Below are 24,278 nucleotides of genomic sequence, written 5' to 3'. Positions count from 1 at the left end.
ATGTGGCCCACGGTGGTACCCTTCGTTAGGTGCTGCGGCTCCTCTCGGAAGTTCGTCAAAAGAACAGTTGTACGTCTTTCTTGGAGATCCGTCACGCCTCTTGCGACACCAATTCCTTTTTCGAGGAGCAGTTGGACGCTGCCTTCCAGAAGAGCTTCACCGTGCATGGCTGCGTCGGTTATAACGGTGACGAAAACACTCGACCGCGGCGGTAGATTCACATGGTCGGTGATAACTCGGATTGCGGTTGACGTCGTGTTGATCTCCACCGGCGGCACGACGGGCTTTCGAAGCGTCAACTGGTTTGCAGCGAGGTCGATGACGGCGCCATACTCGCAGAGAAAGTCCATTCCGAGGATAACGTCCCTCGAACAGTCTTGCAGAACGACGAACTTCACAGGGCACGTCTCACCGTGGATCTCGACGCGAGCAGTGCACCTCCCGACTGGTGTGATGAAGTGCCCTCCGGCGGTTCGTATTTGAGGTCCATCCCACGTCGTCGTGACTTTTCGAAGGCGGCGGGAGAGCCTCTCACTCAAAACTGAGTAGTCTGCTCCGGTGTCCACGAGTGCCGATGCGTCGTGGCCGTCGATGATGACGTTTAGGTTGTTGGACACCGTTTCAGGAGCGTCGTTTCGGTCCCCGGTAGCGTTCGAGTGGGGGCCCTCCGACGTTCGTGGAGGATCTTGGCGTCGGTCGTCTTCGGCAATTCCACCTCCAGGGGTTGCCGCGCCTAGTTTCCCCGGCGTGGAGCGAGGGGCGACAGGCTTTCACGTCGGCGTCGGTGCATCGGCGAAGCTGGACGTCGTGGTGAAGGCGATCGAAACTCTCGGCGGGACGCAGGCTCGGGGGACTGGGGTCGTCGCAGGTACTCGTCGATCTCCCGAGGGCGTTCACCATACCTGGGGCGCGGGTCACTTGGGTGGAATCCGCACAGCCCGAGTCGTCGGTATGGGCATCGGCGGTACACATGGTCAGCTTCCCCGCAGTGGTAACACAGCGGGCGTCGGTCGGCCGTCCTCCAGACGTCTGTCTTCCTCGGCGCAGGTCGGTCTGGGTGAACGTGCGCCTGATCTTCCTGTCGTCGGGGATACTGCGGCGTTGGGGCGTCTCTTCGCGGTGGCGCCGCGGCTTGGCGGGGAGCTTGCGGCGGTCGTCGGGCTATGGCAGCGTAGCTCAACGTCGGTTCTTCCGGTACCACCGTGGTGACGGGAACCTCTGGTTGGAGCGCCCGTTGTACTTCCTCGCGCACAGCCTCGGCAACGGAGAGTGTCGCTGGACGACTTGCGGCTGGCAGCAACTGGCGGAGTTCCTCCCGGACGACCTCCCGGATAATTTCGCGGATGTCCGTACCAGGAGCGTTTTCGCCGCCAAGCAGCGGGGTTGCAGCGACACTTGGATGTCGCTGGTAGTGGGAAGCGCGCGCTTGGAGGGCGCGCTCGATGTTTGTCGCCTCGGTGACGAAGGCTTCGACGGTGCCCGGCGGGTTGCGCACGAGGCCTCCAAAGATGTCGTCTCTCACCCCGCGCACGAGGACCCGCAGCTTCTTGTCGTCTGTGGCTCGTGGGTCGGCACGGGCGCTCAGTCGGAGGACATCTTCTACGAAGCTTGTGATGCTTTCGTCGGGGCCCTGCGTTCGAACTCGGAGGAGATCTTCTGCCTTCTCCCGTCGGTGTAGGGTGGCGAACGTCAGCTGCAACTCGGCCACACAGATGTCCCACGACGTAAGCGAAGCCTCGTGATTCTCGAACCAATGCCTCGCAGTACCCTCCAGCGAAAAGTAGAGGTTCTGGAGGCACTGCTCCGCAGTCCATCCGTTGTGCCGCGCCACACGCTCGTAGTGCTTGATCCAGTCTTCGACATCCTCATGGATCTCGCCGTGGAAGGGAGTCGGCGTACGGGGAGCGGCGGGCAGGTAGACGACGGCTGGAGCGGCGGGGGTCGGCGACTGGTCGGCCATCGTCGGCTTCGTTGGCTGCTTGGTCCTGGGCGGCAGAAGTCCGAATTCCGGGTGTAGGCCTTGGGTGCGACGACTGAACCGGATCTCGGTAGTGCCTTCGTTGGTTCTTCGTGGGCTTGGCGTCGGACTTGCACTGCGGTCCCTCGGAGGGGTACGCGGCAGGGGCATGCGTTACCGAGCACCTCCACCAAAATGTCACGGGTGGTGGCAAAAGAAACAATAAATAAACAGGAAGAAATAAACGTTTAATGTGGTGAACTTGTGCCAAAAATGAAAAGGGTACAAAAGGTAATAACAGAGCGTCGCGGGCGTCGAAGTCGGCGTAACAGCAGAGTCGAACGCTGGGGCGAGACTGCTTGCAGATCGCCACGCGGAGCCCCTTATGTACACGTGTGGGCTTCTGGAATAATCGGCGTGGAAGGTTCGGCGTGTAGAACATTCCGACCTCGAACAAGCAACACGGTTCTCGAATTTACCAGAACATTACTTTACAGAGTCAACAAAAATGTGACTTCGCGGCCAGGAATCGAACCCTGGCTTTCAGCTTGGAAAGCAAGCGCGATAACCGTTAGGCCACGCGCGCGCTGCCTACTTGGCCAGCTGCGCGCGCGGCAATATGTCGGCGCCAACAGCATCGAAACCCTGTGGTAAAACCTACGGGCACACCACCAGCTCGCCGCTAACGCTCCCATTCTTCTACTTCCGAGAGAACTTTCGGCTCCGGTTACAGAGCACGTCACGAGCGTCAAAATTGCGCCGCGGCTTGTTTTGCGGTGAGTACCGAGGAGGGCAGTGTTATCCACTGTCCCCCTCTTCACAAGCTGGTAAAAAGTAGTGATAAACCGAATCTGCCGAATTTCAGATTCGGCATGAACTTTTGAAGGAAAGTTCGTCAAAGATTCGGCAAAAATTCGGCAAACGTGTGCGCACGCGCGAAAACGCGACGGGGCCATGAATTGGAAATGGACGCCGTGCCGTTACCATTATACAGTGTAGTACTACCAGCAGTTATGGCGAGGTGCGGTGTAGACGACATGGTAAATGTGTAGTTGTTAGCCTTTGTGAGTGCGGTTTTCTTCAATATTTTCTGTCTCAAGAAGGGAAGTTCGACCGGAAATGGACGCAAAAATGACGCAGCCGACAGCGCAAGAGATAAAGTATGCGGCACATTAGGGATAACGTGATTTTCATTTGATCTTCCCAGTGATGCAACGAGGTAGTTGCAGCATTGGCTGACAAGTAGGTTAAAACACTCCTCGTCATTCTAGCAATTCTCATTCGGCTCACAAGCAGTTCGTTCCAAAATAAAATACTATTGCTTTTCACTGCGTTATTTCGCGGATTTCATCTATCCGCATAAAACTAAACACAAAACTATCATACTCGACGTTGCACATCCGACATTCCTAACTCCTCCGATTTTCTAAACGTCCGGCGTGTCCTGATATCAAAAACCGGCATTTTAAAGGTTAAAAATGAGACGTGAATATGCGATGCCCACTTTCATACAAAGCTAAACTGACTGAAATCGAAAAATATGCATATTTACAATAATATTGTTATTTCTTCTGATGCAGGCTAAGCAGCCGTTGCATTCATTTTCGCGCACGACACGATGACTCGCAGAGGAAGTAACAGCACAGTGTTACCGTCTTTATCTGAACAGTACACACCTGCAGGCTTGCGCTGATGAGGCCTCAAAAGGAAAACTCGCGTATCGTGACTGCGCCGACTCCGCCCGCACCCAACCCCGTTGTCACAGCACTTCTGCAAGAAGTCACTTTAAAATTACCAGTAAACACACAAAAATTACACTGATACACTTATCTCGTAGAACATTCCCTTATTTTGTAAGAACTGCGTCAATAGGCACTAAGGAAAAAGCCTAGAAACCTCTTTCGCATGTAAAAATTATATATCAACTATTAGGTTTGGAAAATATGTATTCTTGCCGAAATTTGCCGAATCTTTAGAAAAGTTTGGCCAAAATCGGCTTTGCAGAGTCCCAAGATTCGGCGCGGAATTTTCGATTCGGCAAAAGTTCGGCCCATCACTAGTAAAAATCCTCTTCGATTGCCTTCCTAATACATTCTCCTGCCTCTTCCCTCTCTATTCTTCTCCCCTCCTGTGTGGTCAGTAGGTGTTGGAAACCCCCTGTTTTTTTCCCCTGCGCTTTAATGTGCTCCCGAAACCTTTTTGCCGCTTTCCTATTTTTTTTTTTAATTTATTTTCGACATCCACTGCACTCCTGTACTCACAATCTTAGCCTGTATTAAAGCTCATGCTTCCATTTTCCGCTCTTGGAAGTTCTCCCATTTTGATGCTACGTCAGCTGGCTAGGCTCATGTTTCCTTTGCCCACCCACGCTCCCTAGATGCTTCTTGGCGCCACAATATGACTGCTTTGACCTCCTTATCGTCAAAGCTTTTTTGTTTTGTGTGTTCGTTTTCGCTTTCCACTTTGTTTAATTCGATGCTTTTCCAACTCTTTTTAATATATTCCTATTAGATCCTCATACGTCCATTCTCTCTGGGGTTGTTTCGATACGATGTTCTCAATACTTTCAGATACTTTTTTTGCATTTCAGCTTCACTTAGAGTCGGCTTACCCTCTCGTTCCTGGGCTTGATCTGGTATGGATGCACCAATATTTTTTTTTGTCCCTTCCTAAGGTTTTTGTACCTTCCATCAATGTCCATACTTTCAAACCTGTCTTAATGTTTGTTGCACATGGGCAGACGACTATTGTTGAATGAGTTGTTTCGTTCCCACGTTATTTTCCCGTCACATTTTATGTGTCGATTAACTAACACTAGATGAATATATTACATAAATCTTCTAACAACTTTCCGGTTGTCTCTGTGAACCCGTCAAACGCGTTAGTGGGTATTCATGTTTCCTATGATAGATATTTCATGATTCAGGCCAATTTCTCTGATGTACCTCGATATAAGTAAAGTGTTCTGTATTTTCGTCCCTTGAATCATTTCCTGTTTTCAGATAAGCAAACACCAGAAGAGTGTTCAGACCTGTTATTCTACTTTCACTCATAAGTGTTCGCTGCAGGTTTCCTTCTCTCTCTCCCAGTCTCGTCCTTTAACAAATAGATCCAAACCTCCGCCTTCGTGTTCTCCTCACTTCGGGTTGTATCCCATCCACGAGTAGAATGGTATGTACGTGTGGGTTTCCGCTACCCCATACTCAGTGAAATTTTCACCCTTTAATTGTTCACCAATCTCCTCCCATATTTTGTTCCTACCTCCCTGCATGTTTCGGAACCCTATATTGAGCCGATTCTATATCTTATTTCTACGGGGCTTCCTCCTGCTTACCCTGCTCCTCCTGCAGTGCTCACACCCAGGAGCTTCTCCCGACTGTGGTACAGATGCATTCATAATGGTATATTTACACCGGGACCCTTCGGGCTCTGTGAGTTCCAAAAAGGTTGAAACATGACAACCCAGCCTATCTCCCACTTTCCTACTTGTGTCTCCACTTTAGTGGATTCCAATCCCGTGTAAAGAGGCAGGGGCAAGCCGGATAAACTTCCCAGTTTATCTCTTTTACGCTGTACTGAGGTCGTCGGCTTATCCCCTTAATCACTCGGTAAGTCTCAATCACTCGCCCCTCGATTTCAAGAGACTGTCTTTGGACACGTGAAATAGTGCATATTTCCACATCCACCCTATCACTGACCGCTCTTAGCTCACCCGGTCCTTCCTCCATCTGTCTTCCCAAGTTCTCGCTCCTCCCGTTCAACGCGTCGTTGAACCCTGCATTGCTCAACGCTAGATTTTCCGCCTCCATATTGTCCAACAATACCTCCACAGCTTTGGCAATGGCATCGACCATGTACGTTTCTGGCTCGGCCCCTAATTGCACCACTTTCCACCCTTCCACCTTGCCTAGAGCTCTCTCTTCAATCCTTGCCACGTTGGAGCCTCCAACTACCAAAACTCTCCTAACTGTCCACGGCTGCCCTCCTTTTCCTGGATGGAGAAGGAGGGCAGCAGGGTAAGCGGGAGGAAGCCTAAACTAATGCCATTTACCATCGGCACTATAGGTCCTGTAAACCTCCTGCGTGTCCGCACTGCTGGTTCCCTGCTCGCTAGCCCTCTGTACTCTCGCTATCGACTCCTTCTTCACCTCTTCGCACTGAGCTTCTAGGTTGACCCTCTTCTCAACCTCTACTCTGAGAGTACCCAGTGATTCTGCCATCACTGCTTGTCTTTCGTCGCTCTTCTCCTTTGCTTTCTTAATTACACCTATGTAACGCTCCACCCTATCCTCACACTCCTTTTTTCGCTCTTCTAGCCCTGCCTTCTACGCTTTCGCCTGCTGAGCTCCTCCACCTGCTTCTCAAGTTCGGCCCGCCTCTCCCTGTCCTCGTCAAGCTCAGCCCCCATGGGATCTAGCTTGCCGACACATTCCTTAATAAGCTCCCGCACACTTACTTTAGGCTCCACCTCTTCAACTCACCGACCTGCGTCTTGAGCAGGACCCGCTTTTTCCGCTCTTCCTTCAGTTTCCCTTTCATCCCTTTGAATTTAGCCTTCCATTCTCGGTGTATCCTTCCAAAGCATTCTTCAATCTTCTCACAGAGTTGTCAGGGAAGGTATCTTTCTCTGCATCAGTTTCACTCACGAAGTCAGTTTCTTGTAAATACCTCCATCACTTCCATCCTCCGCACTCCACCATGTTCAGGCCCCCTTCATCTTCCTGCCTTTTCTAATACCTAGCTCAGGGGTCTCAAACACGCGGCCCGCGACTCGCTGGGACGCGGCTCGCCGGCAACCAGCTAAGAGTCCCTGTACCAATGTCTCGAGGTCTGGAAATGGCACGCGCCATCGTCATCTCATCTCGCCGATTCATTTTCGCTCGAAAAGTAGCCCTGCTCTCTTAACGTATTCACATAGTTTATACTTATCTATGTTCATTTGCCTTTCGTTTCGCTTTGTATTTTGGTTCCCAGACTTTTGTAATGTACAATAACTCCGCTACTAGGCTGCAAGCGCAAGCTATTCGTTGGAGGGTGCATTTCGGCTGCGCGAACTCTCGATCAGCAGGAGCAACTGGCAAAGATAAAGCTACGAGCTCAGAATTTTCGCCTTCAAAAAGATAACAACATTAAAAGAAAACTATATGTCCGAGTGTTGTAGTAAAAATCGCAAGGAAAACAACAACTGTCATATCAACTGATTGTTTTTAGAGACATGTTGAGTTTGGTTAATTCCTGGGTAACTTGAGCAACGGGAACGACAGTGTACTTCTTTTATTAAAAATGTCAGCACTTTGGCGGAGCGGTGTCATTTTTATCGTTACCACATCAGGTCAGGGCCCAAAGTAGTCTTATAAGCAAATCAAATCTAAAGAGGTCACTGGCAAGATTTTGAGTTTAAAAAAGCATAAAGCACGAGGTCTCCAGAACCCCCCCCCCCGCCCCCCCTCTCCCCCCCGCCCACACACATGTCTTACGTTGGCCCTCGACCTTTCAGGTATGGGATATATCTGACCCCCACACTCAAATGAGTTGGAAAGCACTGGCCTAGCTACTCGAAAACTCGCGCTTCTATCACAAACAAAAAAGACCCGCCAATAAACTACAAAAAGACCGACGCTACTCTACCTTCCAAAGGCTCGCCCGGCCGCCTAGACTAACTCCCTAACCCTAGCGTATTTAAACGTGCAGCCATTACACCATGACACCTTTAAGGAAAGGTGCTGAGGCCAGATTCACAAAGAACTCATAGGTTAAACAAATTAGCTAAGAAGTTCGTAAGTTAAGAACAAGGCAAGAAGATGAGAAATCGGTATTTACGAACGCGTTCTTAAGTGAGAGGAGAAAAGCGACATTCTCATACGGAAAAACTAGAACTTCCGATGTAACGCAAGCTCCCGATCCCCGCGAGAGCGGGCTGTTGCTATGGTGACGGCGTGTTTGGCAACACGAATAATCAATCGAAGAGCTCGGCATGGTTCGGAGCAGGTCGGAGCATGAGGATTTTTTATGACTAACACAAATGGCATTTCCACCTCCCTTTGTCTGGGATTCGTATCCGTGCAGTGATACGTCGACCCTAAGACGATTTAAACGCGCCCGAATGCCGAGGCCGGGACAACCGCCTTCGTTGAATGCTACGAACTTAATCGCTACGAAGTCAACACAACTGTCATCATTGTTAAATGAAGACGGCCCGTGCCAGTCGTTTGCAAAGGGGCGTAGATAGAAACAAATCGCCGCGGCGTTTTTCGTGGCCTCGGGGAATCAGAATCGAGCCGACGTTAAAGAAGATACGCTTGAACAACGCTTTGGTTTTAACTACGAGAGTGTCAGTATGGGCCACGTAAATACCTCTTCACAGCACTCGAAGCGGACGCGCGCGTTGGATCGACGTGCTGGCTTCGCGCTGTTAAACCGCGCCTTGGTAAGCGCTTCGGGACCGATATTTTACGATTGCAACTCGATACTGACGTGACACTCGCCAAAGAAAGGTTGGACCGGCATCGTGTAGACGTACCGTCATGTCAGAATAAAAATGGCATACCAATTACAAAGTGTACATAGCGTGTTGCGAAGGTAATCCATATGGCGTTTATTTGAGCTCTATATCACACAAAACAAGGAGGTAGAATCGATGAGAGTCCCTTTTCTACGACACCGTTCGTCACAGTTGCCTCGGAAAACAAGAAGACAAGAGGAATAAATTGACCTCTTAATCTAAAATTCAGTTCAGCGATCAAACTATTAATACGGGAATGAATCGCAAGGGTCGCGCGAGTACATTCCATTCAGCCAGCAGCCGGTCGTGGGCAGATGGTCTTGGCCAAGGACCGTCGGAGCAGGTTGGAGTGCCGGCTGGGCCTATATTCTGCCGAGCTCGCTTGGTCGGCGGGATCGCTATCGTCGGAGCTTTTCCCAGGTGTTCGCGGATCCAGCGTTCATGTTTGTCGTGGTCGGTTTCAAATACTTCTTTCTTTTTTTCTTGCTGCTTGAAGTCGGGACGCGTGAGAAGCTCACGCAGAAAAATAAATCTCCGTTGGTCATCACGGCCAAGTAACTGAGCGACGCTGTCGGCCATGTTGATTTGATCGTAAAAAAAATGCATAAGACAGCTCCGGAGCTGTCATGGGATTCCATCGTAACCTGCACGCAAAAGTTACGATAATTTCATTTTGTGAATACAAACTTGTTCTTACGTTTTGTCTTAGGCACATTTTTGGCGAAGATCATTTCATGAATCTGGCCTCTTCTTTTTAATTTTGTTTTATTTATCGTGCTAAAATATAGTATACTGAAGTATTTCTCAAAGGCGATTTCAAATATGCAATAAGTTTTCCGATAGCTTTCTCAGATCCTGAGTTATCAATAAATTTCTCACTTCATTTAGGTCCTTTTTTCGGGTCGTTACCATAAAATTCTTCAGAATATATCAGAATTGTTTAAAAAAATTGCGTTTACCAAGACATTTTTGGTGCGGTGATGCTATTTTAAGCCTGATTTAATGATATTACATTCTTAAAAAACATTTGCAATCAAGTTGCAGAAAACGGGAGGCTATATCTTTTTTAGACTAGGTAATTAAAATTATTGTATGACATATAAAGCAACAAAAATTGCATCACTGCCCAAAGCATGTCTTAGTAAATGCAATTCTATAAAAAAAGTATGTAATTTGAAGAATGTTACACTGAGAAGGACCTAATTAAAGTTACAAATTTATTGATAACTAAGGATCTAGTAAAGGTATCTGAAAACTAATTCCATATTTGATTTCACCACTGAGAAATACATCAGTATACTAAATTTCAGAAAGATAAATGAAAAAAGGGTAATTTAAATACAAGTTCAATCCCTTAAACCCAAAAAAATATAGTAAGAAAAAAAAAAGGAACGCACTTAGCTTCGCAGGTTGACCAGGTACATTTCTGTGTTGTTTTGGACAAAACCAGACAAAAACCTGCCTTCTCGTTGAAACGCCTCGAATAGGGCTGTACCAAAAGAGTCTGGAACGGTTTGAAGGGCAGTTTTCATGCGTCTTCTGCTTGCTCACTCGGTTCGTCCGAGAACATAAATAGGGGTCAAGAAAAAAAAAAAACTAGACGCCGTCGGAGCACGATTGCTGGTGCGGGAAAAACTTTGGGTCAAATTCACGGATGCTTGTGGTCGTCAGATTTATTTGTTTTGTTCCAATATGAACACGGGAAAACCGCCAAGTTGTACAAACCACCTGCGTTCTACGTTCAGTGCGCCTTGAAATTCAAACCACCGCCTGAACTTTCGCACTGTCGTCTGCTCTTTCAAATGTTTCTCCTTGTCGTCGTCTGCTCGTTTTAACGTCAGTGCCCGTAGACCAAACGTTGACCCAAAACTTTTGATAAGAAGGAAGTGGAGGCCTCAAAAGACTTTTAAGTTTGTCGGTTGGTTGGGGCAAGTAGGCTCGGTAAAAGTAGTAGATACAAGAAGATGTTGATAATTGTTACCAGTGGCCATCACCGACTTGCTACGCCTGATTCTCTTGTTCCGATTCTGCTTGAGATTTTCAGTATCGACGTCGATCATCTCAGCCACGGTTTACGTTTTTGCAGCCCAAGCGACGTCATGACTGAAAATAGCGAGCAGAATCTCATCGCGCAAATCAGGCTTTAGCGTCCATTCTACGGTGTCCACACGGAATAAATCGCCGCATCTTTCACATGAAGTTTTGCGATGTAACAAGCCTTGTCAGCTTCGCTGAGGCCGCTTGATTAATCCGACATTTCCAGGAAGACCTTCAATCAACAACAATTCGAAAAAGAGCAGGGGGACTCACACCGACGCCGATAACATCGCATTCCAATGGTCTGTTCATGGGTAACGGCGAGTTTCTTGCCTACCCTCCAAAGCGCATGCGCAGCACCGGTGGCGTCCGCTAGGGGCGCTCCGCTTTGCTTGTAAACATGAGTTTGTCTGTGTAGGGTTACGGGTAGCACGTGGTTCCCTGTTCACAAACAGTATTCCTAGATGCTAAAATTGCAACGCCGCCTCCTCGCTTAGCAGTACGGTTAAGAAAATAAGATCAGAAGAATCGCTTGGAGCAGATTGTACTTTTAGAAGGAAACACTTTACAGGAAAACGACAACCATCGTCACGAAAACTTCGCAGGTCACGAAGCAAAAAAGATGTACGATCTGCCAACTTAAAGAATACAAAGATAAAACAAAAATTGCTTACAACGACGTAAGAACGATCAGTTTATTCATTAACTTAAAGTAGGTAATCCGCGTCCTTCACGACCCAAGCTCTATCCTTGGATTTTTTCCTTTTTTTTTCTTTTTTCTAACTAGTACGCTTCAATAACGATGCCATACGTACTCATATGTTTTTTCACTGCCCACTCATTCGCAGCGTGAAGCAGAGCCGTGTGTTTCCTCGTCAGGTTATCGAGAATGCACGGGCCAGATCGAGTTCGGTTCGACTTTCCCTGCGCATGCAGCCATTATTCTATTGTGCGCTGTTTCGTAAAAAGAACAATGATGAACGTTCAACGGTTCGGAATGTGAATGACAGGCCGCTAAAGATCTAAACTGTAGAGCTGTGAATAGTTTCAATTGTGTTGTTCAAACCAGCTATACGCCACACCAAATTAAAATTTCCGACCACAATTTTTTTTTTTTTTTTTTTGGGGGGGGGGGGGGGGGGGCGGGAGGGGCTTTGGAGGTTTTCGAAATTAAATATATAAACAGGTGTTGAGTGCCGTAACTGCAATTTATCCGCTCTGTAAACTGACTTGCGGCCTCTCGCCTTCTCTTTCCATTGAAAAATTAACAGTTAGATTGCTCCTACGCAAAGGAATCCCAAGACTACATCGGACCACTTGTCAAAATATGCTGCAAAAAGTAGGATATTTGTTTACAGGCTTATTGCTAATCGTAAACGCTGCATCAGACGACCCAAGCTTCGACGACGCAAGCGTATGCCAAAACGTGTCTGTACCTGTTGGTTTCAAAGACATCCCATCGTCAGAGCAGGACACCTGGAGTGTAAGTTTTATTGCGAAAATATTGTATTACTTTACAATTATCAGCAATCTCGGAGATTTAGTTCGACTGATTCCAAGATTTCTAGAACCATGTAGAGCGCTATTGATCTGGCAATATTCAGTATGGGGATATGTTTTCTATATAGATAAATTAAATAAGTTACTAAATTACATCTCACTTTTTAGATATACTGGGCTGACATGTACACTGTTTGTTTATTATTGTTTTATATAAAAACGTTGGTGGAATAACTAAGGTTTCTCGAACGACCTTCAAATCTTTGAAGATCCGCATATTCTATGTTTTGGGAGGAAAGGCAACGCAAAATATCCCCTTGGCGTTGCCCTTTATCGCGTGATTATTCGAGTACAGCACAAACTACGGGAGCACCAGATGAGCTTCAGAGCAGGTTCTGGATTTCGTTCATTTTGTTGCCTCCTTTGAGTGGGGATGCAGTGTGTGCACCTCCTGTAGCGTGCGAGAGTTTCTACGTTAGAAGGAAGCGGGAACCAGCCCTTTCTTCGAATGGGTCAAGTCTCCTTGAACGTCGGGATTCAAAGAAACGTCAGTCTTCGGCTCTAATCCCGCAGTTACTCGGCCTCTCTTGCGTCGTGCCTGTTCGCTCCCCGCGCTTCGTAGCAGTGTTGTTGAAGGGGGGGGGGGGGGGGGGGGGATTTGGGAACATTTTGGTGGGTTTCGGAATGTCTAACCTATTTTCTTCCAACCCCCCCCCCCCTTTCCTACGCCACATGCTTTCCCCTCTTTGCGAATATCAGCTCATCTTCCCACGCCTTATCTCTTTTGTGCAGGAATGTTTGTTGGTAGGCAAAACACCACTAAAATTCGAAAGTAATTTGTAATTTGAGTAGAAGTTACTCAGAAAAACAAATTAAAGTAAACTCCTAATTACCGAAATAAAAATGTAATTGAAAGTTAGTAAACTACTCAGAAAAGTAGTTAAACTACAGTAACTTGAGTAGAGTAGTTGAACTACGTACAAGTCTGATACTGGGTGTTTGGGAGAAAGAAAAATTGCGTTTTTCTTTTCCCCAACTAAGGGAAAAAAATTGCAAGAATCATTGCACTTTGATTTTTTTTTAATTTTATCTGTTTTCGGCCTTCTCACAATTTTTTTTCAAGCAGAACGGCGATTTAACGATTGAAGCATCGCAAGCGAGAAGGGGATATCGACATGTCTCTCGCCAATAACACCGGGTCTTTCACAGATTGTAACGGGTTTGTTCCTAAACTCCCTTATGTGTACACCATTGCGCTCTAAGTCGGATCGCATTCGATGGATCCAATCAAACAGCGGCAAAAGTGCAACGTCATAACACCCTTTTTTTTTCGGGGGGGTGTTTAATTTATTGGTTGAACCAGTTACGTACAAAAAATACTCGAAGATCCAGTAATAAATTCTTGTGGAATCTTAGAATTTCTCTTGGGAACGCCACACGCACCTCCCTTTGGGAAGCGCTAATGCTGACCACTTCACGTTTCTCTTTTGGCTATCTTCTTTTGCTTCCTCTATTTTGTGCTGCCTGTTCTTGGCCTCATTACGGGGTCAGTGTTAGCGTTGCCCAACGTTGCTAAAACACTCAGTTGGGAAACAGCCATAGAGGCTAATCTGAAAAAGTGGCCCCCACCTGTCCTCGAGAACCGAGCTAATGACGAACACAACGCCGCCATTTCTCCCGCAGCGGCCACTCGAGGAACTGTACGTTACTTTTATTTTGGCTTTGATCGGCCATTGTGGAGCCGAAACAGATACAGCGGAAGAGGTTACAGAGGTGCCACACCCGTCTCCCCAGCGGACGCGCCGCGACTTACTACCGAAGTTAAAATGCACCTAGGTCGGGACGCGCTACCTAAAAGCACCGGTGAGGCATGGTTGTATAAAAACAATATTAATTGTGCCACAAAACCCTGAAACCTAAAGATTTTAAAAACATCATGCGCCCATCATTTGGTACTAAACTCCAATAAATTTCATGCAAAAAGAGTCTTTTCCGTTTGCTTTTACGCAAAAACATGCTTTCTAAAAGCTCAATATGACCACAGTACAGACAAATGATAAAGAGTGGAGCTGTTGTCGTATTTCGCTCGGTCTCGGTGGACGCCAGCGGCCTAGGTTTCGATGGCGAGTTTCCCAACTGAGTGTTCTAGTAGCGTTGGCGTTGCCTAAAGGGGGCGTGTGTGGCGTTTCCAAGGTACACTGGAGCTACTGCGGCCCACCATGAGGGGCATCGTATGGCCTTATTAGAACGCCTACTCCTGTGGTGACTCTGCAGGCTACTTGACGCGTGTGTATTTGTGCGAGTTTTCTTTTTTTATTATTTACCTGAGATAGCATTTTTTTGTTTTTCCCATTTTCTTCACCGCCTGAGACTGCTGGGAGAACTAAAAAATTAAGTGGACGAGAAAAAGAATAAAAATATATAAGACGTTGCCTTCTGTCATTCTGCTCCTTTCTCTTCCACCTAGGATTCTTCTCATCCTCCGCTCACCCCACTGTTTGGCCCAGTCTTAGGTGGTATAAAGGGACACTGAAGACGATTTTTTAAATTATGTTTTTAGGTTTTTTGGGAGCCTAGCACGCTGCCTAGTTTTTTGTAGACATTTGTGACGCGTATTTCTGTGCCTACGAAAGAACTGAAGAAACCGAAACTGAACTATCTCCATTCTCATTTCTGGGCCTCCGAAAACGGAGTTGACGTAGGGAGTGACATCACGTGTGAATAGTCAGTATCGGTAGTATTTAGGAGATCGAGACTCTGGTTACCGCGGTGGGTTGTAGCAGCGCGGTGGCGCGGTCGTTTCATCGGATCTGTCAACATGGACGACAATGCCGCTCTCGCGAGTGAGTTCGGGCTTCCGTTCACTCACCTAACACCTACGGAAAGGGAGTACGTGTGTGGCGGCCTCCGCCATCACCCGACGGAGACCGTCCAGCCGGCAACGAGCGGCCCGCAGGCTACGACCAGGGAAGCAGTGAGCAACATTCGCGCGGGCGAGACGAGAGCGGCGCGTTGCCGAAGGACAGGGACGCGGGGGAGATGCCGAGGGGAAAGCGGCAGTGAGCCGGCCGTTCCGGGAACGGGTTTCTCCGCGGGGGACGCTCCTCAAGAAGGAGAAAATAAACAGCACCTTTTATGTTTTCACCAAAGTCGGACGTCCTCTGTTTTCGTTGTCAAAGAACACAATTAGTGAACCACACGTGAAATCAAGCGTCGCCCGAACGAATACTGGTATTCAGTCGACCGTTAGAACCGCCATCTACAGCCCACAAATTTGGCATGACTACCATTTTGAAGAATCCTTCTAGTACCGTTCTCCTAAAGTAAACACGACACCGACATCTGAAAACAAAACCAAACGTCTCCCGCGTTCTTTTTTTTTTACTTTATTTTGTTTGTCCTTAGTTTCTCGTTGCCCGTTTTGCGTCCAACGTAGCAAAGAGAAAAACAATTATGCGGTTTTATTTACGGTTTAGTAATCATTTCCGGACCGATTCATACTTTTCATGGTTATTCAAGTGGAAATTACAACACTATTGCTAAAAATCGCGAAGGAGCGCCCCTTGCGGGATGCCGCTCCTTCGGACGACTCTGCCCATGCACCGTTGCACCTTCGGTGCCCGGTCCCGGCGGACTTGCCGGACCCAGGATTCGGCGGCGGTCTCGCAGAGTTCCCGGCGCTCCCGTCCTCGGCGGTCGTCCCCGACTGCTTCGCCCAGTCGAACCATGGACTCGCCTGCGGCTCTTCGGCAAACGCCACCCCTCCGCCGTCGGAGGACAACCCCAAACGTCCCGCCCTGGCGACCCGCCCTGCGGGGCGAGTGAATCGCATCCCTAGGCCTACCCTTCTACCCAGATACAACCTGCGGAGCACGTTCGGCGACGTTGTCCGTTCCCAGCGGGATTGACGACCACCGCGGGACACATCACGAGCTCCCCCTGTACTGAGTGAGACCCACGCAGGCCGCGACAACTTGCTATCTCGGACGTTTTTACAACTTAGAAAATTAGATGACAAAAGAGTACGCCATGATTTGCATGCCGCATACCTTAAATATTACCTTGACGCGCGCATCGCCCCTAAGGGCTTACAAATTACCTTGAAGCCTGGCATGACAGCGCTGTCTCAGAGTGAACTGGAGAGTTAGAATACGGTTCTCACTAACGCGTCTCTCGAGTCTCGAGTTGGTGAGGATAACTATTGAACATTGCGAAACAGCCTCAACCACGGTTAAACAAGCCGAACGTAATTTACTCCGCGATCGTGATTTAGCACAGCATGAAACCGTGGCTTTAAGAGTGTTGGAAGAGTGAAAACGGGGGATGCCCTGTGAGGTAAAGGAAAACAAATTGACAAGGGACAATGTTGGACCTCCTCCGGCAGGTGTGTTTGAACGCAACGTGCGGAGCTGCAGGGCCGAATCCCATAACGCAGTTAGCTCATCAGACGTAGAACTACCAGCTCGGGATCCACCGAGGACAGTGTGCGAACGAGAAGCGCAGAATTGTGTTCCCGAATCCACTAACATAGTTAACTTATCAAACATAGAACTGTCCACCGACGAGTCGTCGCTCCTCTCGCGGGGACTCAACTTCTGCCCCACAACAGGCCGATATGATGAATTTCCTTTGCTTCAAGACCTAGACAATTTTGCCCGCAATCTTCGGCTTCAGGAGTTCTTTTTCGACAGGCCCCGCGAAGGCGCGTCTGCTCTTCCATCCACATCGACTGGTTGGACTCCCAAAACTGGCAGATACAAGCATTTAGACATTTTTTATTAATGCTGTTCAGAAAGACATCGTAGCGGCATTTAGAAAACAGCAGCCTAACCACTACAACCTTTCCGCTCTAGAGCGGAGGGCACTCAGGTGCCTTAGCGAGAGAGACGACATCGTGATAAAACCTGCCGACAAGGGGGGCGCCATAGTCATTTTTAACACCAGCGATTACTTACAGGAAGGCAATAGACAACTTAACGATGCAAAATTCTATTGTCATCTCAAAAACTATCCGACCAGGCAACATGCCGACACCATATGGGGGCAGGTAGGCCAGCTAGTAAAACAGGAGGAAATTAGCGAAAATACGGCAAAGGCATTAACTGCTAAAAACGCCGTGCCAGGTAGATTTTACATGCTACCAAAAATTCATAAAGAAGGGAACCCAGGCCGTCCTATTATATCTGGATCAGGAACCCTCACCGAACCAATATCTAGCTATATTGATAACTTGATTAGGAACATCCCACCCAGCTTCCCATCTTACATTCAGGACACGAACCACTTCCTCAGGGAAATTTCTGAAATTAATATCCCTAGAGATGCTTTTCTTGTTACGGTGGACGTGTCGTTTTTATATACAACATCCCCCACAATGATGGCATAGAGGTTCCTGTGAATGCGTACGACACTCACAGGAGTGACGATTTACCAGATAAGCATGTCGTGGCTACTCTCTCGCGTCTGGTGCTTGAGTTAAATAGCTTTGAATTCCAATGGAAGTTTCTTCCATCAAACCAGCGGCACTGCAATGGGAACGAAGATGGTATCTAACTACGCTAATATATTTATGGTAAATTTAGAGTCCAACCTTTTGGCATCGCGTTCACTCAAACCACTTTTCTATAAAAGGTACATTGCCGATATATTTCTTATTGGTCGCATTCGGAAGAAGAGCTTCTCGAGTTCTTTAGAGCTTTTAATTTTGCGCACCCCTCCATTTCTTTTACACATAGTTACTCAAAATTTGAAATTACCTTCCTAGACACAAGAGTGCTAATTAATGACTCTAAATTGGCCACTCGACTATATCGAAAACCTACGGGTCGTCAGAAATACTTGCACTACGACAGCTGCCACCCACGGCACTGCAAAACTAGCATACCTTACAGTCAGGCTCATAGGTTTAAACGTATATGTTCAAACAACGACGATTTTAAAACACACACCGATCAATTACGCCAAGTCCTGAAAGAACAGAAGTATCCGGAAAAGATCATAGACAGTGCGATCAATCAGGCACAGGTCCTTGATCGTGGCCTCTTGTTGAGTGAGCGGAGCCCTCAGACACAGGAGCGTCGGGCGAACCTCGTACTAACTTTCAACAATAAGACTCCGAATGTCCCACCCATATTAAGAAAACATTTTAACATTTTACAACAAAGTGAACGCCTCGCAAGGATTATCCCTTCCGTTCCCCGAGTAGTCTACAGACGCTCACGCAATCTTAGGGACGCCATAGTTTGGCCTAAGACAACCTACACTGAAAGCACTGGCAGTCGCCCTTGTGGAAGAACAAATTACGACGTCTGTCAACACGTGACACCTAAAACCACGGTAGAGAGTACGAATTCCAATTTCACCTACATAATACACGGAAACTTAAACTGCGGCACAAGTAATGTGATATACCTCCTCACATGTGGCACTTGCGGTAAGCAGTACGTGGGCCAAACCAGCACACCTTTCAGATTGAGGTTTAACAATCACAGGGCGCATGTAAATTCATTTCCCAAACTCCCCCTTTCAAAAGATATGGCTTTACCCAAACACACGTTTGACAAACTGGACGTTACATTTTTACAATCCAATTTCAAAAGCAACCGTGATCGCGAGCAGAGAAAATCGTATCTTATTCACAAATTTAATTCAATCCGGGCCGGTATTGATGAAGATCCAGGTATAATGTCATTTATGCATGCAGTCCACCTTGATCGCCCTGTAGCGGAGTGACTGTAGCTAATTCAATCCCATTATTTCAACCCTTTAATTTTTCCGTGTACCGTTCTGTATAACCTGTCGATGAGTCAACGGGTCATGACCTTCAACGGGCATCTTCCACCTGTTGGTCCTTGTTGAATGTTCTGGGACTGTGGTTAACACTGGTTATATTTACGATTCTTTTTCCTTTTTTTTTGCAAGAGATTTGTTTATGCTTTTTGGCCGAGCGTTTGCTTGATTTACTGTGTGCGCTTTTTTCAGTCTTTTTTTTTTTTTTCAATGCAGAGATTTGTCTATGCGCGTTGGCGTTGATTTACTCTGTGCGCTTATTTCACCTTTTCTTTCTCTATGCAGGGTTTTTTTCTATGCGTTTTGGCGTTATTTACTGTGTGCGCTTATTTCATTCCTCCCTTTGCTTTGTTTGGCTTTGTGTCCTTCCGCGGCGTGTGTTGCTGGCCATCTGGGCTGACTCTGTGAACGTTACTGCGCCCACCGCACGTGACGCTCCTGGGGTCACGAACTCTGACGTGGCCTTTGGTTGGCTCTGATGGCTGGCGGCGTCTGCTGCGGCCGTGCGTTGACTGGGGTGGAGTACAGCAGCGTTTTTTTACTTGGGCTCTTTTACTTCGGCATTTTTACACGTGATCTGACAGGTGACGTGGCCCGGGTGTGGAAACCGAAAACAACTCTGTAACCGACTCTGGCAACCACTCTTGAGGAAGGCCTGTCTCAGGCCGAAACGTCGACTCACTAAATGCTTTAAAACTCCAACAACGTTTCGAAGTGCGACTTCAATACTTTATAGTCTTCGGCATCCTACGCTATATTTTCGTTATCTATATATATATATATATATCAGGGTTCTCCCCACGGTGGGTGGCGGTGGCTTTGCCGCCCACTGCTCCCCCCCCCCCTCCCCCCCCCAACTGGCCGTCCACCGCTCCAACTAACCGGCCACCGCTCGTTTTTTTGTTTGTTTTTTTAATGCCGCGGGATGACGATTTGATTTTGCCCGCGCACATGGCTGCAAACCGTCGGCGTCGTGCTCAGCACGTCCAGGGCCGGATTAAGGTAGGGGCTAAGGGGGCTGCAGCCCCGGGCCCCCGACTCTCTGGGGGCCCATATGCAGCTCGTAAAAAAAAAAAAAAAAAAATGCCGAAATTTAAAATTATTTTGGAAAGCGATGTTGCTTTGCCTCAGCATTCGAAAAGAGGGAACGCGCACTTCACGTAGCACACCCCTGTCCCTGAACAAAGCCGGCCCTTTGGGTGGGTGACCGGCCCCTGAGGGTGCTTGAGCAAACGAAGAAAACACGCGAGGGGCCCCACGATTTGGGGTTTTCACTCCTCTTTTCTTTTTTTATCAGGAAGGGAAATACCATAAACACCTCCCCCTTCGCCCTACTCGGGCACGTGTCTCATGGCCGAAAACACGTGTTTTTGAGCAGCGCTTACACTTTGAAAGTGCGGCCTTTGACGCTGCTGGGGAAGGGAACAAAGCTGCATGCCACCTCCGCGGTGGTCTTGCCGGAGTGCTCCCTAGTTGAAACCAGATGGGAATGGGATTTTTTTTTTGTATTTTGAGGCTACTTTCTATTGATTAAAAAATAAAGGAAACTGCATTATTTCCAGGTTCATTGCATTAACCAGACATCATTATCATCATCATCGTCGTCGCCATCATCATCATCATTAGGGCCCCTGAAGCGTCCTTAGCCCAGGGCCTCGAGATGCCTTAATCCGGCTCTGAGCAGGTCCGCGCACCGCCACGTTATCGTTCGCTATCGCATCGCAAATTGCCGCCACTGCTACACTGCTTCAAAGAGCGCGGGCGCTGGGCGTGTCTTTTTTTAATTTTCTTTATCTATCTTAGCGGCGCGCCGCCGGCAGTGCCAGGGGGGGGGGGGGTGGATAAACAAACGCGACGAACCCCCCCCCCCCCCCCCCCCCCCCCAAAGGGAGAGGGATAGTGGCGGTGTTGTAGATTTACCAAAGAAGAGTTGCCGGTCCGTCGAGCCGGTGAAGTTAAAACACTTATAATCATCTAATGGCGGGCCTACCCGCTGGGGTTGCGGCGGCTTCCCATTTTGCCTCCTTATCCCTCTTCTCCCTCTTATCTCCCAACTGGCGTTGAGCTTGTGGCCATTCTGGACCGAATGACATTACTCGGTTTTCTCTCTCCTCAAAGCACTATATCTCTCCATATGCTGAGCTGGTCCTGCTGGCGGTGGCCTTCTGGCAGCTCAGAGCCCAAGAACATACCGCCTTCTTCCTTTTCTCAAAACTCAGTCACGCAGTCAGCTGAGCTGGTCCTAGCACCGAAGAAGGGACGATGGCAGGCACCTTCAGCAAATGTAGACTCTTTTGCCGATTATGCCAGAAGACACTAAAGTAAAATTGAATACCAGCGCAATTTCCGCAAAGTGTCTGATCTGGACTTCGAATTGCTGAAGCAGCTGCTTCCAGCTGAACAAGCGGCATATGTCAACGGCGACGACAGCTTTTCCAAGAACTGCTTTGCAATGTTCAAGCGCGACCTGCAAGACTTTGTCAAGGAGCAGAGAAGACTTTCACTGAGCGACGCCGCAGTTGAGGACGAGCAAGCCATGATCGAAGACGTGAAGGAAGTCATCAGCGCAGCAAACGTAAGTGTGACACCGTTAAAACTGCCGTCTGCGCTGAAGACAGATCTTCGACATGAATACTTCGAAAGAAAGCTAACACAAGCAACAAAAGACTTCTCGAAGAAGGTCGGCCGCCGTCTTAGTGAGGTTTATAACGCAACAGAAAGCCCCGACCTGCAGAATTCTTGTTCGTCCTGCTCTGAGTGGGCATCCAACATACGGTGCGCTTACATGAACAGCTCGTCCTTACAAGAAAAGCGCCGAATCCTGATTCTGCTACCCTCCGGTTTGACGAAGAAAAAAGTTATGTCTCTAATTCCCGAAGTCACAACTTATCTTCTGGAGAGATCAAGAAAGCCGAAAGCTGAAAATGGTGTGTGGGCGATCGTCGACGCCTATCAAGGCCATCCCTTAAACAAAAATGATGTGGCCCTCGCACTGAGCTACAATAGGTGACATTCACTTGACGTCACACGCTAGGTGCGCTGGCATCGGCCACCGCGGTTGCCGATTTCGAGGTCTCCTTCTATCTCAGGTAGGTGTCGGGTGCCGTCTGGCCGGACCTTTCAGCATAGGTTAGCAGCATTTTACAACTTTAAAGGGTTTTTTTTTGGCCGAAACTGCGCGTTATTCTTACACTTTGGTGCTTTTGAAGCGCCGTAGGAATATTTCTTGTGTGTGTTTTAGTTCGTTTCTGTCGCTATCGGACTTTTCCACTGTGACCGTGTTGCTCCATGGCTCCATGCAGCGCTCCGTGTCGCATGCCCTCGGCGGTAGCTCTTTTGCAAGAACTGTGAATTTTCTACTTTGGGCGCTTTTGTAGCACGGTGTGATTACTCTTTGTTTTGTTTTGCTAGTTTCCTTATTGTTTTTTCTCTAGCCGATTGTCTGCACTACGGCCGTGTAACCGTGTTGGTCCATCGCCACCGTGTTGTACGTCGTGCCTTCGATGTTCGTTCCTTTGCAGAAACATACCGTGCAGCTCACCCAGTGCGCAGGTAATGGAAAATGCGCCGCATTTTTCATTAGCCCAAACGATTTAAAAACCGCATGCAACCGATTTGGCGAGCGACTAGACAAGCGACGGCGACCCGCTTCGCTATCATTCGGTGACTCGCGCGACGAGGCAAATGGCATGAAAGCAACGGAAGCAAACCACCAAGACGATGAGCGCTAAGTTTTCTAGAACTCCAAAAACCGAGCTACGCCACAAGCGACAGTGAAGGGTGAACCTCATGTAAAGGGGTGTCCAAACAGGACACTACAAAACGCACGACTCCGACAAATCGTGAAAATTGAAGCGGACGCGCCCGCTTCGCGCCCGCTTCAATTTTCACGATTTGTCGGAGTCGTGCGTTTTGTAGTGTCCTGTTTGGACACCCCTTAAGCGAGCGACGGCGACAGCGACGGGAGTCGGCGACAAGCGACGGAGATTTCTCACGGTCGCTCGTCGCGTCGTTCGGTTTTTAGATTTCTAGAAATCGTCGCTCATCGTCTTGGTCGCTTGCTCCCGTCGCTTTCATGAGGCTTGCCTCGTCGCGCGAGCGACCGAGCGACGGCGAAGCGGGTCGTCGTCGCTTGTCTCGTCGCCGTCGCTCGTCTCGTCTTGTCGCTCGCTAAATTGTTTACATGCGGTTCAGCCTTTACACACGGTACTCGGCAGCAACAAAGGAATTTAAACGGCCCACCCCCGAGATAAACTGTTTTCTATTTTTAGCTCAACGAAGCTTCTTCAACGATAGGAAATTAGCACGCACTACCAACGGACGACCGCGTACCCAAGCCAGTCAAACGTCAAACCGCGACCTCGAAGATGGCGGATCGACGGTGGCGCTCCCTGGCAAAGTCGAACCTGCAGGCCCAGTGAATACCACCTATAGGTGACATTCACTTGACGTCACTCGCTAGGTGCGCTGGCATCGGCCACCACGGTCGCCATCTTCGAGGTCTCCTTTTATCCCACGTAGGTGTCAGGTGCCGTCTGGCCGGACCTTTCAGCGTGGGTTAGCAACATTTTACAACTTTAAAGGGTATTTTTGGCCGGAACTATGGGTTATTCTTAGACTTTGGTGCTTTTAAAGCGCCGTAGGAATATTTTTTGTGTGTGTTTTAGTTCGTTTTTGTCGCTATCGGACTTTTCCGCCGCGGCCGTGTGGCTCCATCGGCTCCATGCAGCGCTCCGTGTCGCGCTCCGTGCCCACGGCGGTAGCTCTTTTACAAGAACTGTGATTTTATACTTTGGGGCTTTTGTAGCATGGTGTGATTACTCTTTGTTTTGTTTTGCTACTTCCCTTATTGTTTTTTCTCTAGCGGATATTCTGCACTACGGCCGTGTAACCGTGTTGCTCCCTCGCCTCCGCGTCGTTCGTCGTGCCTTCGGTGTTCGTTCTGTGCAGAAACATACCGTGCGGCTCACCGAGTGCGCAGCTAATTAAAAATGCATCGCATTTTTTCTTAGCCCGAACGATTTCAAAACCGCATGCAAGCGATTTGCCAAGCGACGATACAAGCGACGGCGACCCGCTTCGCTGTCGCTCGGTCACTCGCGCGACGAGGCAAACCGCATGAAAGCGACGGAGGCAAACGACCAAAGCGATGAGCGCTACGTTTTCTAAAAATCTAAAAACCGAGCTATGCGAGGAGCGACAGTGAAGGGTGAACCGCATGTAAGCGATTTAGCGAGCGACAGCGACGGGAGTCGGCGACGAGCGACGGAGATTTCTCACGGTCGCTCGTCGCGTCGTTCGGTTTTTAGATTTCTGGAAATCGTCGCTCATAGCCTTGGTAGCTTGCTCCCGTCGCTTTTATTCGGTTTGCCTCGTCGCGCGAGTGACCGAGCGACAGCGAAGCGGGTCGTCGTCGCTTGTCTCGTCGCCGTCGCTCGTCTCGTCTCGTGGCTCGATCGCTAAATTGCTTACATTCGGTTCAGCCTTTACACA

At 48.6% G+C, this 24,278-nt stretch overlaps 1 protein-coding gene across 1 annotated transcript in view; it reads left to right on the top strand.

Moving 5' to 3' along the window:
* Nucleotides 1-11,823: 11,823 nt before the first annotated feature.
* The window catches only part of LOC115320769, a 50,430-nt gene continuing 37,975 nt past the window's right edge, over nucleotides 11,824-24,278 (top strand). Inside the window, exon 1 of the mRNA XM_040218471.2 lies at nucleotides 11,824-11,979. Coding sequence (XP_040074405.2) covers nucleotides 11,824-11,979 — 156 coding nt within the window. The remainder of the gene's footprint in view (nucleotides 11,980-24,278) is intronic.

Source organism: Ixodes scapularis, unplaced genomic scaffold (genome assembly GCF_016920785.2).
Source record: "Ixodes scapularis isolate PalLabHiFi unplaced genomic scaffold, ASM1692078v2 PGA_scaffold3__209_contigs__length_174095766, whole genome shotgun sequence".
In the NCBI taxonomy this organism is placed as follows: domain Eukaryota; kingdom Metazoa; phylum Arthropoda; class Arachnida; order Ixodida; family Ixodidae; genus Ixodes; species Ixodes scapularis.
Note: the sequence above shows the minus strand (reverse complement) of the source record. Positions and strands in the feature narration are given on the sequence as shown.